This window comes from Branchiostoma floridae, chromosome 6 (genome assembly GCF_000003815.2).
Source record: "Branchiostoma floridae strain S238N-H82 chromosome 6, Bfl_VNyyK, whole genome shotgun sequence".
Classification (NCBI taxonomy): domain Eukaryota; kingdom Metazoa; phylum Chordata; class Leptocardii; order Amphioxiformes; family Branchiostomatidae; genus Branchiostoma; species Branchiostoma floridae.
Window position 1 is genome coordinate 23,686,263 of NC_049984.1, and position 17,576 is coordinate 23,703,838.

General features: G+C 41.0%; 1 protein-coding gene across 1 annotated transcript; it reads left to right on the forward strand.

The window, feature by feature from the left end:
* Positions 1-321: 321 nt before the first annotated feature.
* Positions 322-3,608, forward strand: LOC118417792 (galanin receptor 2b-like). The gene is made up of 2 exons (XM_035823515.1): positions 322-502; positions 1,256-3,608. Exons 1-2 carry the CDS (start codon positions 377-379, stop codon positions 2,063-2,065), a joined length of 936 nt encoding a protein of 311 aa, XP_035679408.1. The 5' UTR covers positions 322-376; the 3' UTR covers positions 2,066-3,608.
* Positions 3,609-17,576: the final 13,968 nt, after the last annotated feature.

Consider the following 17,576-nt stretch of genomic DNA (forward strand, 5'->3'; position numbering starts at 1 on the left):
TTTTGGACAGACGAGGACAATGTGGCACTGGACTCAAGTTTTGTAACTTATACTAACAGTGCCACATACTTGGTACAGATAGAAGGTAAAGGCAGTCTTTTACCTCCCCGACCGAAGCCAGGTATCCATTTTTACACCTGGGTGAAGTAAGGATGGTCGTGTGAAGTGCCTTTCCCAAGGGCACAACGTCGGGGGCACGACGGGGATCGAACTCAGGACCTATAGATTCTGAGTCGAACGCTCTACCAGTTACGCCATGCCCGACGCCAATTTTACTAGTTTGTGACCATATGTATTTTTCCACTGTGTTCTGTACAGGCGACTTGAAACTTCAGCAACGATTCCTTCCGCTGACCCGTAGCCTGCTTTTCCTGTGATGGATCTGCAGGAAAACACCACTGCAAACATGACTCTAGCGGCGGATGAGCCCCGGCCCGAGTCCGTCATTGTGCCAGCCATCTTTGCTTTCATCTTCTGCCTTGGAGTCTTCGGAAATGCTCTGGTAGGTCATCTCTTTTCCTATCAGATCAATATAGTGGACTGCTTCTTGATGAGTTACACTCATGGAATAACAGCTCCCTGTCCGCAAGAAACTGTGTACATATTGCTCAATGAATGCAGTGGAAAATGAAACACACTTTATCAGTCATTGTACCCACTATGAAACCAAAAGAAACACATTATTTCAAACAGTTGTCACTACTTCTCCAAGCTTTTACCACCTAAGAGATCACCAAAAGACTATATTTCTACTAAAAGCACAAAATCCCACCATCACACAGAAAGTGGGACAGTTCATTAACCACTGCCTTCAAAGAAGAAGTCAAACCCGACAATAGTATCCATAGTATCACGATTAGACACTAGTTTTATGTATCACTCTATTTACTTCTATTAGTTCTTGAGACTGTATATGCAATTAGCCCTCGGACATGATTTTGCAAATAAATAAACAAAAGTGCTAAACAAGCTTGATTTATTAGAATTTGTTTCGACAGTTCAGTAAAAGAAGGCTTCATTGCATACCCAATTGGCCAGTGCATTTCGAATGGTTCAACAAAGCAAACAAGTTATCAAGCTAGACCGTACCACCACAGGATTTGAGGATTTCGTACAATTAAGAGAAGTGTGCGATTATCCGGTGTGCAATGAACCATTGTATAAGTATTCATATTTTGCTTTGTTTATGGACAACTGACGCTTAGGCTGCAAAATATTTCGATGCTATGAGAAGTTGTCATTTACCAATTTACAGGTCATTGCCGTCCTTCTCCGTACCGGGAAAGAAATGCAAAACACCACCAATGTCTTCATCCTCAACCTCAGCATCGCCGACCTCTTCTTCATCATCTTCTGCGTCCCCTTCCAAGCCACGGTGTACTCTCTGCCGGAGTGGGTGTTCGGCCTCTTCATGTGCAAGTTTGTCCACTTCTGCCAATGCACGACTATGCTGGCCTCCATCTTCAACCTCGTAGCCATGGCGATAGATCGTTACCTTGCCGTTGTCCACCCGGTCACCTCGATGGACATCCGCAAGCCGCAATCAGCCTGGTTGGCTGAGCTAGTGGTGTGGGTACTGGCCATGGGAACGGCTTCGCCGTACCTCGTGTACTACGACATCGTCAACCACGGCACCAAGAGCGAGCAGGAGTTCTGCATCGAAGTCTGGGAGGAGATCGAGAACCAACGCCCCGTCTACATCGCTTTCCAGTTCACGTTTGGATACGTCCTGCCTCTGATGATCATCACCATCTGCTACTGTCTGGTCATCAAGCGTCTCAACGCCACGTCCAAGAGAAGCCAGGCCAACCGAGCCAAGAAGAGAATCACGAAGATGCTGATCGTGGTGGTCGTTGTCTTCGGAATCTGCTGGCTGCCTCATCACATCATGCATCTGTGGGTCAACTTCGGAGAGTTCCCCTACACCATGACAACCTACGTCCTCAAGCTGTTCTCGCACTGCATGGCTTACGCTAACTCCTGTCTCAACCCCATCATCTATGCCTTTCTATCCACGGAATTCAGAAAGGCTGTGGGCGAGTTGGCGTGCCATAAGCGCGGGTAGGGTCGAGCGTGTTCGGCACTTCGTGACTGACTCGTACAGGCGGATGACAACCACTACCATGAGGTTCCTTCGGGCTTCTTGGGAGATAATGATGCTGATGGCACGGCGTGTGAAGACTAGGAGCACCCAAACAAAGTTATCGAAATCTTCTCTAAACAGCAGGAAAAACATATAAACGATGCTGCACCAACAGTTACAAGTACCATACTTATCGATATAGACATAACATTGCTCTTTCACGAATATAATTATCAACATCGCTGGAATAATACCAGAGCGTAACAGTAACAAGCGAACGCTAAGTCTAAACAATAAGATATCAAAAAGCAGAAGATACCTGATATATCCTACTTAACTCTCATCCACATAGTATTCTAATCCATCTCAAGCCACGCTTATCAAAATTATGTGTAAATACTCAGACTCACAGATTATAATGCTATTGAAGGTTAGAAAAGTCAATAAAGCATATCTAATTCTCTATATATATTGATAACGAAAGAGTTAACGTGGCTGTCATTAATTGACGAATCGGAGAGGTAGTTTTGCATGCTTTGCAGCAGCGAGAAAATTGTAAATAAACTAATAAATAACTAATATCAATAATTGATCGACATATCGGTTGTAATGCAGAGCTACACGTGGAGCAGGCCTCCTGTGTTAGAGTGAAGATGATCTGTTGATAGAGACAATTATAAATACAGCACTTTCTAAGTATTGTAGAATACTATATTATGTTGTACTGAATATAGATTCCTGATATAAGACGTTTCTTCACAGCTGGATTATACTAGCGTTCTACAATGATAGAATAACATGTGTCAAAGAGGCGCACTTGATACAAAGTCGATAAAAAAAAGAGGTAAAGGTATACAGATTATGTCAGGATAAAAGTCCCGAGTTTATCGTTATTGCATCCTCCTACGCACGGTCCCCAACGGTGCTAGCTAACCGCCTTTGTGTAGACCCTGCTATCTGAAGGGTTACCAGCGGTTACTGTGGGCGTCGCCATAAACCAGCTGTCAACCAATCAAAGAATAGGATTTTCTTAGCCTTTCAGTTTTCTAAGGGATCTCACTAAGGCCTGAATGGGCGCTGATTGGCTGATTCCCATATAAGGGTTAGCTCATTAATATTTATAAGCAGGTCGGTCAGTAACAGGGGTTGCCCTTCAGATAGCAGGATCCCCACATAGGCGGTTAGCTGGTGCCTTTGGGGACCGTGCGTAGGAGGCTGAGTTATTTTCGCAATGATTCTGGCTAAAAGGGTCAGTTGGTTTGCTGAGTATCAAAACTGATGGAACTATAGAATTTAAACGATATCAATCATTGAATACGGAATGTTAGCACAGAATGATGATGATGATGATCACAGATATAGTTTGGTTGGATTGATGAAAAGGTCATTAGACACTGAAATTTGAATATTCAGTTCGCTGCGTAGGACTCAATCATGGGCGGGATGACACCGGTACATATAAGAAAATATGTATCTTAAAGACAATTACATGTAGATTATAATACTTCATAGATAATTATATAAATGCATAATTAAGATAATTGTCAATGTAGTGGATGTGAGTTTTCTTTTATTTTTTTTCTATATCAAAAATTCCAAACATTATCAAAAGGAATAGATATATATTTACCTTATGTAGTAGATGTTTAACCCTATTCAGACCGGGCTTTTTTGGTCATCCCTGGACCGGGGGGGGGCTTTTGAGGCCCTCCACTTTGAAGTCCTATAACTCTAAAACGACGTACCGTAGGGCCACCAATTTTTTAGGACATGATATCGACATAATATCTGACAAGTATTTGACGTTTGACGTTACGTTGACGTAAGATGACGTAATGATGACGTCATCAATTTGATTATATTGGCCGGACCCATGAAAAAAGGGTATTCTCAGAAAACTTCAAGTTATGCTACAAAAATGTAACAACAAGTGCAGATAACAGAATAATAATGTTTTTTACGACTTGCGTTGCCAATAGCAACATCAATGACGTAAAAATGACGTCATAAAATGACGTCATACACATCTAAGATACCAGTTGGGCTCCGCCATATTATATCCACCACCTTGAATTTTTAAAAATACTTTTTTTGCAACAAATAATCACAAAGGGCAATGGAAATAGACTCAATTCATTCATTTAGATGGTTTTTGATGAAAAAATACCAGGTATTTATAAATTTTAAGGGATAATTAGCTCGTTATTCTTGATCTGGCCATACGGTCCGCCATCTTGGATTTTGGGCTGATGACGTCATCAAATTAGCATAATTTATGCATATATAATTATGAAAGATATGCTAGATAATATAAGATTTTATTTATGTAACAAAATAGCAGTAATATAGCAAATAAATGTGACAAATACATTGTTAGAACCAAAAAAAGTGATTTTTGGCAAAACAGCTTGTCAACAAACGGTTGCCATGGCAACACAAAAATATGGAAAATTTGTCAAACTTCGTGAAATTGTTGCCAACAATATTTTAGGAAAACTCACCAAATTTGGTGGCCTTAACGTAAGCCGTTCTGGCGTTATAGGACATCAAAGTAGGCGCGGGCCTCAAAAGCCCCCCCCCGGTCTGAATAGGGTTAAATATGTAGTTTTTGTGTTTGTGAATGTGTAAGGCTATACAATTGTTTCACTGTGTTGCAGATATTCCTTATGAATTTATGCGTAGAATGTTCGCCTTGTAATTAGCATTAAGTATTATACCTCTTTGCACCTGAAGTAACAATACTACGAATAACATCACATCACAACAGATATAATGTATAGTTGCAATTAAACGGAAATTAAAGCTAGCACAGAGCCCAACTGTTGCCAGTCTAACACTTCTTCTAAGGTATAGTCATTCTTTGCCTCCGTGTACGTGTGTGAAACTTTGTTTTCGTTGTGTCTAGATGCAATGTAATTGTATGAACGTAGGGATTTGAATGCACTGGCAATAGGGTGGCAGGGAATGAGTGGCAAGATGGTATCACCGCAGATGCTGAAGTGTCAGGAAGTAGAGCTCAAAGGTGGTAGAACTAGTAGTAAGTCAGACATCTCAGACAGTCCAGGTTATGGGTCTATGAGAGGGAGTACTTCTTAGCGGGTATTTCTTTATTTTCCCTTTTACATATTTTTTCGGAGCAAGCGGAGCTGAGTGAGTGAGTGAGTGACTTACATATTTTCAATGTGCTAGTCACGTTCCTAGTATTGTGACAGGAAGTGATCAAAAACACATAAAATTTCCAAATATTCAAATCTAGACCTTTCATAACCAATGAACAACAATTAAACAAGACATGTACGGGAAACTCTAAAGACGTCATTGAGAACTCTTTGCTTGTGCCTGGACTTTTGCATGACCTATTGCCAAGGCGCCTGCATATAACGCTAGTTCACCTTTATCCGCTGGTGACCTTTATCCGTTGTTTTTTAACATGGTATTTTAGGGAATTTACGTTGCCAGACTGTTGTTTCAAATTGTAATATTGAACAGAATATTTTCAAATCATGCAGGTTGAAACCGTCATTCGTCGACCTGATCCCCGTTTTAAAAACCAACGGATATAGGTTACCCCACGGATAAAGGTGAACTCGCGTTACATAATGTTTTGGCCGGTGTTTCCTCTACAATTAAATGCCAATATCCAACGGTCGATAATGTGAGCCCCTTCAGCGGCTTAACTTCGCGGAACCTGGGATGTCGTAAAATGGTTGGTTAATGGGGAAGGTATGGTTGGTTGCTACGGCACCTGAGACGGCGGTTTAATACTAAAAAACGGCTTAGCTACCGGATAGGACTTTGCAGATATTGCAAAGGGCCCGGCGGAATTGGTGAGATATACAGGAAGCCAAAATGTTTTCAATTACCGGCGTGGCCCTGAGGGAGTTGGTCGAGATATGAATAAATGATGAAGCGTAACTGCGGGACCTGTGCAGCTGTCTGTTGTAGACGTGCTAATCATGAGAAGCGCTCCGGATTGCAAACGCTTTTCTTCAACGAGGATATCCTAAGGTGGTATCTCACTGCGCTTGGGGCACCGGCGCGGCACTGCGGGGTCGAAAGATTGCTCAACGGATTTCAAAGATAAAGAACGAATTTTCTTACGTTTTTTGTATTTTGTTGTCTTCTAAGTCATAATTTTACGTATTACGCAATATATAAATTATAAAAATCGGCGAAAATAACACAACAGTGTCGCAGTGAACGAATCCCGCAGTGCCATATCGTTGCCCCAAGTGCAGTGAGATACCAACTTCATAGACTTATATCATTATCACATTGAGCAGCAAAAAGTCTCCATTCATGGCGGTTTTGAGCAATAATTTCCGCTTCCTTCAGGTCCATCCACAATTGGACACAGTCCCTCTGTAGCATGTGCCTCCAAGTTAATTTTTTGTCTCCGCCGGTTTCTTGTTACTTTGTCGGCTTGACAGTGCAGTTTTAGCGTGTCTATCCACATTCATTCTAAAGCACTAATGTCTTGTGTATTGTAACCTTCGTTATGCCCTAATATGAGATAAGTGTCAATCATTTGGAAGATTTTGTCATTATTTAAACAACGAGAGCATCGGATAACTGTGTGTATATGGATGAGTGTAGGAGATTTTGTCGATGTGCAATTATCAAAATGACAGGTTCATTTCACGCTGCTGTTGGTTTTGGTTACTGTTAGCGGCAATGAGAACAAAGGTAGCTAGCAAGAACGATTGAACGATGGGGAAAGAGGCTATCAGAAATTTCTACCTGTCTTTACGTGTTATGTCATGTCATGCGTGGCTCAGCGGCAGCGTGATTGGCTCTGGACCGGGAGGTCTCGGGTTAGAATCCTGCCGTGTCACTAATCTTGTGCCCTTGGGAAAGGCACTTTACACGACTTTCCTCACTTTACTCAGCTGAAAATTAGTAAATGAGTAGCTTCGACTTGGGCCGTCCCTCGGATAGGACGTTAAATGGAGGTCCCGTGTATGGGGCCCGGGGAGAGACCACACCTCAAGCACGTCAAAGAACCCACAATACGTGCGATGGACTAGATCTCATTATGCTTAGTACCATACTCTTGCTGACTGGTAGAGCTATTACAAAATTATGCAGTTTTGGGGGGGAAATTATGATGTAAAACACAACAAAACACACATAACGTAGAAATGATCAGTCATCTCAAATCTTTTCTTGGCCGAGGAGCATATATCTTCTGTCCTGCTATGGTGGATATGGACGCATACAGCATAACTCGAGGATATATTGATGAATGTTTATGATAGATAACCAGGGGAAACATTGGTCGAGTTCACTTAAACAAAACGACCCCCTTGCAAATTCTTATGGTACTGCAGTGGACCTCTGTTTTTTTTCATTTATTGTCAGAGAAGCTGGGGGTGGGCCGTTATGGTATTTGGTAGATGGGAAGGGTCGGGAAACAAAGGCCAAATTTGAAATTGGGCCTCCTGATAATTTCCTATGGTACTGCAGAAGACTTTTGTATTTGTTCTTTTGTTTATCACCTACAAAACTCACGAAGCTGTGGATGGACCGCCATGATATTTGGTAAGTGGGAAGGAAAATGAAGGTCAAGTTCGATATCGGACCTTCTAGTGGCCAGTTTGTGTATATACCTTGGTATACACGTTTACTTCTAGTTCCCACACACAGCCCGACTGGGGCCAGGTGTGGACGTGTATCGCTGGTACAACTGACTGACCATGTCCATAAAGGACAGGTCTCTGACCATCATGCAGCTTTCTATTTCCCCGTAAAGTAACCTTAAACTTTGCCACCCGTGGGCCCGGGACTGCCTTTAGTTATTACGGCGGTGCTCGCCTGGGCAATGCGGCGTAGTGCTGACTTAATGAGGCATCTTAGCTTCACCCAGCTGAGGCCACTTCCCTGCAGTTAACAGTTCCATCACGTCTGTCTGCAAGCCGTGCGGTTTCCATAAGTGACATCCGTATCACCGCTCACCTCACGGGGTCCTAGGAAACGTCAATCAGCCATAGAAGATAATTCCCGGCGATGGCGTGTGTCTAATCAGAAAATGTCAGCTCACGACGGTCTCTAATGCTCAATCTAACACCTAACTGTAAATAGGGACCCAAAGTTCTTAGTTTAGAATACGAATTGCGGAGGTACAAGGCGTAGCATTAAGATGGATGCGGCGTAAGAAGAATCAATAAGACATAACCTTGAGCAGCTATAAGCGGTACACCACCTTTGATCCTAGTAACTTTGAGCAGGGATATCTGTAAAAGGCAGCCTCTAAACTTTCACGCCTGGGCGCTTGAGGATCTGCCTTCGTGCAGGTAGTTGGTGCATATGGATTGTTGGAAAGTTTCTTATCTATCACTGCACGGAAACTCAAATTTCCGGGAATTTCTCGGCCCTGGCAGACCATTGAAATTTGACATGTCCGCGCCGTGTACATGAATTTCCCCATCCGATGTGTCTGGTCATTGAAATTTTTGGACATAAGCCGGATATGTCAAGTTTCATGGGTGTTCCAAGGTTCCGAAGTTCCTGGAAATTTACGCTTTTGTGTAGTGTATTTTTGTTGTCCGTTAGTTTTGTGTTTTTCAAAAGTGAATGCCTGTAGTGGCAGTGTAGTACTCTTTTTTTTATTTAAGTTGAACTGTATATTGCTAACACAAGAAGTAGACTTACTCAAATTTTCGACTGACTCGTCTTTTATTGGGAATACATCATTGCTTTACAACCATTCCTGAACAGAGACGGGGGATGTCATAGGCTATCTGCAACTTATGATCCACTGCTCACCGAGTCACATGTTCTATCTGCATAACATGACGTCACAGAAGCAGTAAATTGCTCGTTCTTTGACAAAGACTGGAATAGATCAGTCGATATTTTATGTTCCTTACCGGCACTAGCAGTGGACAAAAAAAAAAACTTGCGTCGGCAGACGTTTTGGAAGTGTCGGTCGGGTAACCTAAAAACAAATTCTTCCTAGTCCAAATAAACCTTTGATAAAGTCCATGAAATTTTACTCCAAACGCGTTCAACGAACAAACATCTATTAATGAAGAGAAAGTGAAACTAAGTTTGACAGTAAGAGTGATTGCCCAATTAATAGAAATCTTTAGTTCAGCAACCTCATAATTGATGTATCTTGAGACATGCATTTTCTATCAACTCTGAAGGAAGGAAGATTCTGTAGTCTTCAAGACTCGTCCCGCATTGAAAACAACCTTGTCAGCTTACAGGTCAACTTATGATGGATGACAACATTAAATACGGAATCAAGAATCATCATATCCATCATGTTTGTATTAGAAACTGGAGGTTAGGATCTTTAGTGGGTGGACTTGTCTGCTGTCTGTTGTTCTTCATATTGTTCGCTGCCCACGAGAATTAAAACGACAAATAATATCGCCGATTGAACGATGAAGCGGAGAGGAGGTACAGTGTAGCTTGATAATAAAACGTGTCAGGCGACCATTTAACACAAGAAGGTACTGGAAGGACGGCAATTTAACTTCCTGACCTACGTCCAGAACCTGCTGGGGGATGCAGAAGGTGACTTGAGCCCTGACGCAATCGCTGCTCTGGCTGTGGACAAACAGAAGTGGACAAGACTTGTGATCGACTGCTCCGCAGCCGACTGATAATGATGATGAAAAAATCCTGAAAATTAATTCATTCCTTCTTTACATATCCTGTTTCGAGGTCTGCAACTATAAATCGCCGCTCCCCTCCCGCAGTTCCAAAGAAAGCTGCCCAAAGAGGGCCCGAAACTGTCGCTACTTTCTGACCACAAGAACTTGCCAACCAATAATCATTACCATAGCCTCTCCAGAACACGATATTTTGAAACCAGAGAGTAAGAAAGTCAACTTTGTATGTATAGCCAGGTAATTATTACAGGCAGCTGTTCCACGAGATGCTCACCAGCACAACGTTCAAGGACAAGGTCGATTGAACAATCCACCGTAGCGCACGTTACAAAACGAATTCCTACAACCCCGTTGACAACAGCCAAAGAGCTATATTACGAAGTCCTTCAAAGTCATCTAAGTGGACATGCAAGCATATCTACCTAAAACCTTACGTACATTCATAGAGGCAGAGACAATGGTGGTAGCTTACATGGCAACGCCTGTTAGTTTTAGATAGCCGACTGGCTGAATACACCGGAAATAGCAAGCTTTTATCCTACATACGAAGAACCGGCCCAACTGTCATCTTTGATCAGTAGGGCCATTTGTGGTCAAGGATGCACTCTTTAGGACCTGTATTTTAGATTAAATTACCATGCAGAGGAACGTGTGTGGGTGCAACAAGAAGGAAATTTGTAGTGGTAGTACATCATGAGTTTGCTCCCTGCGAATGTGTTCGGCCTCCTAATTCCATGCTTCCTGGACTATACCTTTTAAGCCACTCGCAAATTGATGGAAGCAAGACGAACAGCTATAATTTCTAACTTTTTGCCTTTAAACAAAAGTACGTATTATAGAAGTATATGACTGTGGCCACAATACCGGTCTCGTGTTCACAATGTATTGTTTATTTTGATACAATCTGAATAAATTAAAAGTTTGACACTAGAAGTGCAAATATTCTGAAAAATCACAATTCATGCACAAACTTCCTCCATTTTTCGCGAGAAGCTGCTATGTGCAAGCTTTCCTATCCGAACCGCACGTGTCAATTTATAGGTAAAGTATATATTGTAGTTCATAACACGACCTTGTCTTCACGGATTCATATTTCTATCCCTTTGCCCTAGCCCCCCCCCCCCCCCCCAAAAAAAAGAATGTGGTGTTTCCAGTTACGGTTATGGAAAAATCAGCAACGGTAGGTAGCTTTGGATTTTATTTCATATGTAGATTTTGGCCCAAACGATCAAACAAAAGCAATTAAGCAATGTACGAGGGTGAGTCAGAAAGTAATGCAAGTGGTTTCATAACAGAGTCGTTCTTTGATCGAATGAGTTGAAATTTGGCACAAAGGTTAATAAATATCTCCTCTTGAGATTGAAATATCTAAATTTGTTTCTCATTACCTTATGAGTGACTGAGCTGCTTTCAAAGTGACCACACCCTTAGTATCCGGTCAGAAGAAAAGTGAGGTCCAATTAATGTACAATTAAGAATTTCCCTAAACCAGTTTTTGCTATTGTAGGAGACTAAGCTTGCACATGTAAAAAGCTGCATTTCTCTATAAGCCACACGCTTAATTTTAACTCTGAAAGCCGAGCACTTTTCCTTTTTTCGTTGCTGGTGTAGAGTGAGGTATACGCGGTCTTCAGGGTCATGAGATCTGCGGTGTTGTGATTAAAACTTTCTGCAGCCTTCTTTCCCATTAACAAAGAGAAATAAATCTTAGCAAACTTTTTGACCTTTAAACAGTTAATAACTGTGTAAAGTTTCGTTTCTTTTGGTTAATGGAAAAGTTGTCTTTTAACCAACAACTCAAGAACTCGTGTATAAATTCAACAGCTCTATAACACAACTTACTGCATCCTAGCAGCTGTAAATAAAGAACCATTACGAGTTTAGAAATGAAAATTAGCACGCAACTTATAGAGACATTTGGTATCATACATGTATAATTTAAACATCCTACAGTGATTTCCAATGGGTCAGATTTAGAAGAATTGATAGTCTGAAAAGCTACCAATGGTGTGTTCATCTTGAAATCAACTCAGTTGCTCATTAAATGATAAAGACCAAATTTAAAACATCCAATCTCAAGAGGACATATACCTCTACTTTTGTGCCGCGAATTTCAACTCAATTGATTAAAAAACGAGTCTGTTATGAAACCACTTGCATTACTTTCTGACTCACCCTCGTAAACCAAAACTGATATTTTCAACTCCAAATTGTAATCATACAAATATACATTGTACAAGCAAAAGTATTTTGATAAACTGACGTTTACATTCTTAAATCAACTGTTCAAATCTTGTTAACTGCCTGTAAAGTACAGGACGACTGCTTTGAATTTCGTCACCCGTATTATGTATTATTATCATATTATATATATATCCGATAAAAAAAAAACACTAGGGTCTGAATGTTTTTCCTAGGGTAGGCCGTGTAACCAGAAACTATTGCTTTCCTTAGGCCTGAGTATGATCGTAGGATGGATTTATTAATAAACTATATAACACTGCTCTCCTGGCCTCGTGAAGGTGACTCCGTCTACACAGATATCGATCATCAATTCCAAATAATACAGTCCCGTAAACCACAATTACACGCATCATGGAATCGAAGTCAAGATGTATCCTCCGCCACCTCGACCCCTCGGCGCCAGACTCTAGTCTGTGTACTAATCAATTTCTCTCTACCTTTCATCCGGACACATCAAGAGGGCTTTTAGAACGCGTGGGTGTCGAAGGGTAGCCCGGGCTATAAGATCGGTAATCAAGATAAATGGAGCCCTCCCGCCGGTCAAACTTTAAACTTTCATCGTTGGCGACTTGCGGGTACGGCTTTGGCGTGTTGAAGATGTCAATGAGAAGGTGGAAGAAATAGGATGATACGCATTCATGTCATGGATTGTGTTCTATCTCACTGCACTTGGGGCACCGGTGCGCCACTATATTGAGTTCGAAAGATAATGAACGAATTTCAGAGATAAAGAACGAATTTTCTAACGTTTTTGTGTATTTTGTTGTCTTCTAAGTCATACTTTTACGTATTACGCAATGTATGAATTATAGAAAATCTGAGAAAATATCAAAACATTGGAGGTACGTTTGCTTACCTTTAATAACAGTCACTGATTGATGAAAAATTCTATTAACCAAAACATTGCTGTAGTGAACGAACCCCGCAGTGCCGCACCTGTGCCCTACGTGCAGTGAGATACCACCTTCCCTGTGGCTCAATCAAATGGTAACAGCCTCAAAGTCGAGCTCCTGGTTCCAACCAGTTGATTAGGCTTAGGTCGCATTTCCAAACCGGGGTCCAGCACACAACACACGACCTGGAGGGCAATGACCCTGATTGACGCAGCCGCAGAAGGCCCAAAACGAGTCCATAATTATTTTAGCCTATTCTATACTTGTAGCAGGAAAATGTAAGAAACATTTCATATTGGTGGGACAGTGTAGGGCGCAAACGTTCAGATTAGGCAAAAAAACAGGGTTTTGGTTTATTTTTTTAGCCTGTGCTGACTCCTAATTTGAAGTGGTCAGTCCCTAACTTGCGGTCATGGATGGCGGCAAACTTGAGGGCTGTGGGACCCTCCGCTGGTCGAAATTTTAACAAAAATCAGACTTTTAGACACTTGAGATAGCAGGTTGCTGTGTGGGGTGAGTTCTTATGACCTGGAATGCTTACAAATGAGATTATGACACCCTGAACTTGCCTATTTTAACATTATCGCCAATACAGATTTCCATTAGTGTTCACTGGCCTGGAGTCCAAGCGACAAGGTACGTAGACCTGTAGGAGCTACTCAGCCATAAGGCCGTTAGTACGGGTTAGCCCTGGTGGTCAAATTATATCAGAAAGTTTGTTTTTTTGATCGATGGGTCTTGTCATGGTTACACGGATCACCCCTAGGCCAGAACCAAAATTATCAGCCTTTTAGCGACCACATGTCTCAGCCGATACCATGTATTGGAAACATGTCTGCTGGACTAACTTTCAAAGTCCATAGGTGCCGGCACGGTACATGTTCAAATATTCAGTGTCATCATCTAGGTACGATGTAATAGGAAAAGTATGTAAAATCTTCCACACGATAAGAGAAGAAGCATGTAAAATATGAATATATATAGAGCAGTAGTTTTTCAAGTGTTATCTTTGTTTGTAACTTTTTTTCTAACTAGATTTGTAATAAAGTTCATTGTCATTGCCGATGCTCATAGTCATAGAGAATTAAAACTACTGCAAACGCTTTAAGCTCTTCAATACGAAAACAAGCTCAAAACTTGCATTTCTTAATTCATTAGAATTACGCATTGATAAACTAATACTGTAAATGCATATGAAAAATGACTTTTCGCGGTGGTTTTAATTTCGCGGTAACACCATCGGCTGCAGTCTAGTACCATAATAGAAAATGTTCGCGGTGGATTTAAGTTCGCGATGAAGTGTTCACCGCGAAAACCGCGAACATTAATCCACCGCGAACATTTTTACATTTACAGTATCTTAGATAATTTTGTCTTGCATCGATATCTTTCTAATACGAGAAAGCCAATTTACAGATGATATACGAGCGTTAAGTGAAGTTTTGTTAAAATCTTTGCCAAAATTTTTCTTGTTACTTGTCACTGTGCAAGACACATATGTAATTCTTGATTATCAATATTAAAGACATTCATAAAAGTGTAATTGATTGTGTCATTAGTGTCCTAATTTTCATATCGAGACCCTATCCATTGACTACTGAAACTACTGATGCTGTAAGGTACACAATATAAATGTCACAAGTATGAAATCAATGTCATTTACGATCCGGGTACTCATGGTCTCAGAAATCATCTCAAAAAACTAACTCTAACACGTGCACAGTAATTTGAAATGTTGAAAAGTAATACGTATACGCATTATTTCTAAACCCTTTCTTAATCATAGCCATCTTTTTAATAGTCTTTATCTCTCTTGGTATTTTATGTCTCTTTGAGCACCACAGAGCTGGTCATACAATACACTTAAACAAGGCGCTTGCAAAAGTACTGATACAACATTTTTGCAATGTCAAATAATCGTCTTTACAATAGTTCAACGTAAACAGGGGATCAACCAGCGCTCAAAGTCGGACGAAATCTCTATCTATGAACGATAGCTTACACTAGAATGACGCGGAAGAGGAGTGGTGGATGTGAGTCGAGACGCACGGAAGTAAATCTTAGTTTATAGCAGTTGAAGAGATCAAATTTATTCAAATCTTGTTTACCTGGATGTGTAACCTGCATAAACGAAACCTCACCTATGACCCCAGTTTTCCTCTGTATCCATCCGCAGGATCCAACAACTCAACACTGTTCCTATGCCAACTTAACCCTAGTCCTGCGGCGCGCTACAATTGTGTTGTTGCACATGCATGTTCTATTTGCGGCGCAACACTATTGTAGTTTGGGGGGTATGTCCAGGATACGTACGTAACACTCGCGCGCGGTAGTGGCGGGAACGCAACTAAGTATCGGGTGTTATGGGTCAGGGGTCAGGGGTCAACGAACTGTTACGCAACCGGAAGTACGTCATCCCAAAAGCCCTTGCGAGTTTAATTAATATTCATGAGCGTCATGTCGTCTGCTGCAGGCGGAAGTGTTTTGTTTTTTGCTGTTTTTAGCTGTTTTCGGTCGAAAAATTCAGTATTTAACGTAAAAATGCCGCGATTTTTAGTATTGGAGATTCACACCGAACTCTTTATGGAAGGATTCTGATCCCATTTTACCGTATTCGGGCAGAGATTCCAAGGAAAGCAGCGAAATTATGTGACGACGACATGTGAGGAAGTTTAGGCGTGCTAGAGTTTTACCAAAATGAGAAATCCTGAATCTCAAATGTTTCTTCTGATCTGAAACTAAAAGTTTCCAGATTGGGCCAAAATTTTCAAGAAAAATAAAAAGGACGATTTCCAACCAGTTTGTAATAGCTGACATTATAAGCGCACCTGAATTGTGACGTATGCCCTGATATACCTATTAAGTGCACGAGGGAAACGGTCTTAACTAACGGTCACAGTAGCCAAAGCAGCTTAAAACTCAGGCAAGAGGATCGATAGTTTCGTCTGAAGTAAGCCAAATTGGCACTCTAGAGGTCTTCTTGAATTATTCAGCATGTCTTGGACAATTAGGCAAATTGTGTCAAGGTTAATTGAGGTCGCTCGGTGCTAATTTGCGGTGGGAATTTATCTGCTGACAGGCACTGCAAACGCATGAACGGATTTCGCTCCAGGTCACTCTTAGTCCGTCTTAAGTGAACGATTTGTCATGCTTCTGAAGTTTTCTATTCTGGGATGTTAAGTACGGCCGTGTGTTATCGCCTCGACAGAGACGAAGATGACAACTTTCAATCACCATTGTACAACCTCGTTTGTATGAATAAGTATGCCTGTCTGAGTCCGTATCACTCACTGTTGGATTAAAGACGTGGAACAAAGCAGCTGATAATGTTATCTATGCTGTGGCCCCGTAAGAGTTATTCAGCGGTCAACTTGGAAGACTGATCGGGTTTCTTGCAACACTGTCAACTTTTTAGCACTTGTCAAAATGTTACTTTTACTTCGAGGAAGCCCACAATGTTCATTTTCCGTAAATCCGAAATCGTAACTTTTGTCCAAAATTCTATCACCGCTGACAAATACTTTATCTTCTGATTTTCTTTCTTTTAAGTTTACATGTGAAGTTTCAAACATGAGTGTGTCACCCATATATCTGTAAAACTCCCTCCTATTTCGAATAAAAAACATTACACCAGTGAGTCTCTCCATTTTAGTTGTTGGCACTGGAATCTGACACGGCATCTAGCCAGATAATTCATACTTACAAGAGTTTGACAGAAAAGATATCAAACTTAGATTTATATATAGTATTTCCGACACCAAGAGCCGTCTTTGAAAAGCATAATTTGAAGTAAAGGGAAAGCAGAAGCAGTTAACTTCTTTTGGTTTTATACCAGGGTCTTTCCGGCATTTGAGCAGATTCTGCCAGAAGCATGGTAGTTTTTTAGTATCTTGAGTACCGCAGAAACCTTCGTAACGACCAACTCTGCCAAACAGACGAAAAATTATAGTGATCTTTCGTTTCTTTCTTTGTTCCGTGCCAACTGTCATAAGATGTAACATGTTTCGCACAGTAGATCTGTAAACTGTGTAAGACTTTCCTGACTGTTCCACTGCCCATGTACTGCATGTTAAGTTACACATGTAATTCGTCCAGACACACCAGTATATGTTATCCCTCCATTTGCAATAGTACTCGACTGTACAAACACTAGTCTTAGTGGTTGACAAATGTACCATTGTTGTTCTTGTTCTTAATAAAAAAAAAAGACTGTAAGGTTTCATCTACTCACAACTGGATGGACCCCTACTCTTTTCGAGTGTAATCTTGCAGTAGAATTAATTACATGCCAATTAAAACGTCAAACTTGTCATGTGTAGAGGTCTGAATTATTATTGCAATAAAAACAGAGCCTATGTTATCTTCTAACTCGCAACTGCGGCCATTATCGTAATAAATGTAACGCAGGGCAACGTTAATTGGCCAATTTTTGTTTGATAAAAAGAGATAGAACATTAACAGTCTCTGTGAAATATGCATGAAGCAAATTCATCTTCTATAAAACTAAGAGTATTATTCATATTGTTATTACTGTCGTCAAAGTTCTACTAGCACTTTCGGTTGTACCATGGTAGAGTGGCGTTGGATGTAGACAGAAAAAAACGGGGAAGCTGTGGATGGATGTTCATGATATTTGGTAGGTGGGAAGATGTTGGTTAAACGTTGATTAAGTACTTGTCCTTGTAAATAGTCCTTGTTTTTAGGGAGAGAGTAATTTTTCGCTCTATTGTTGCT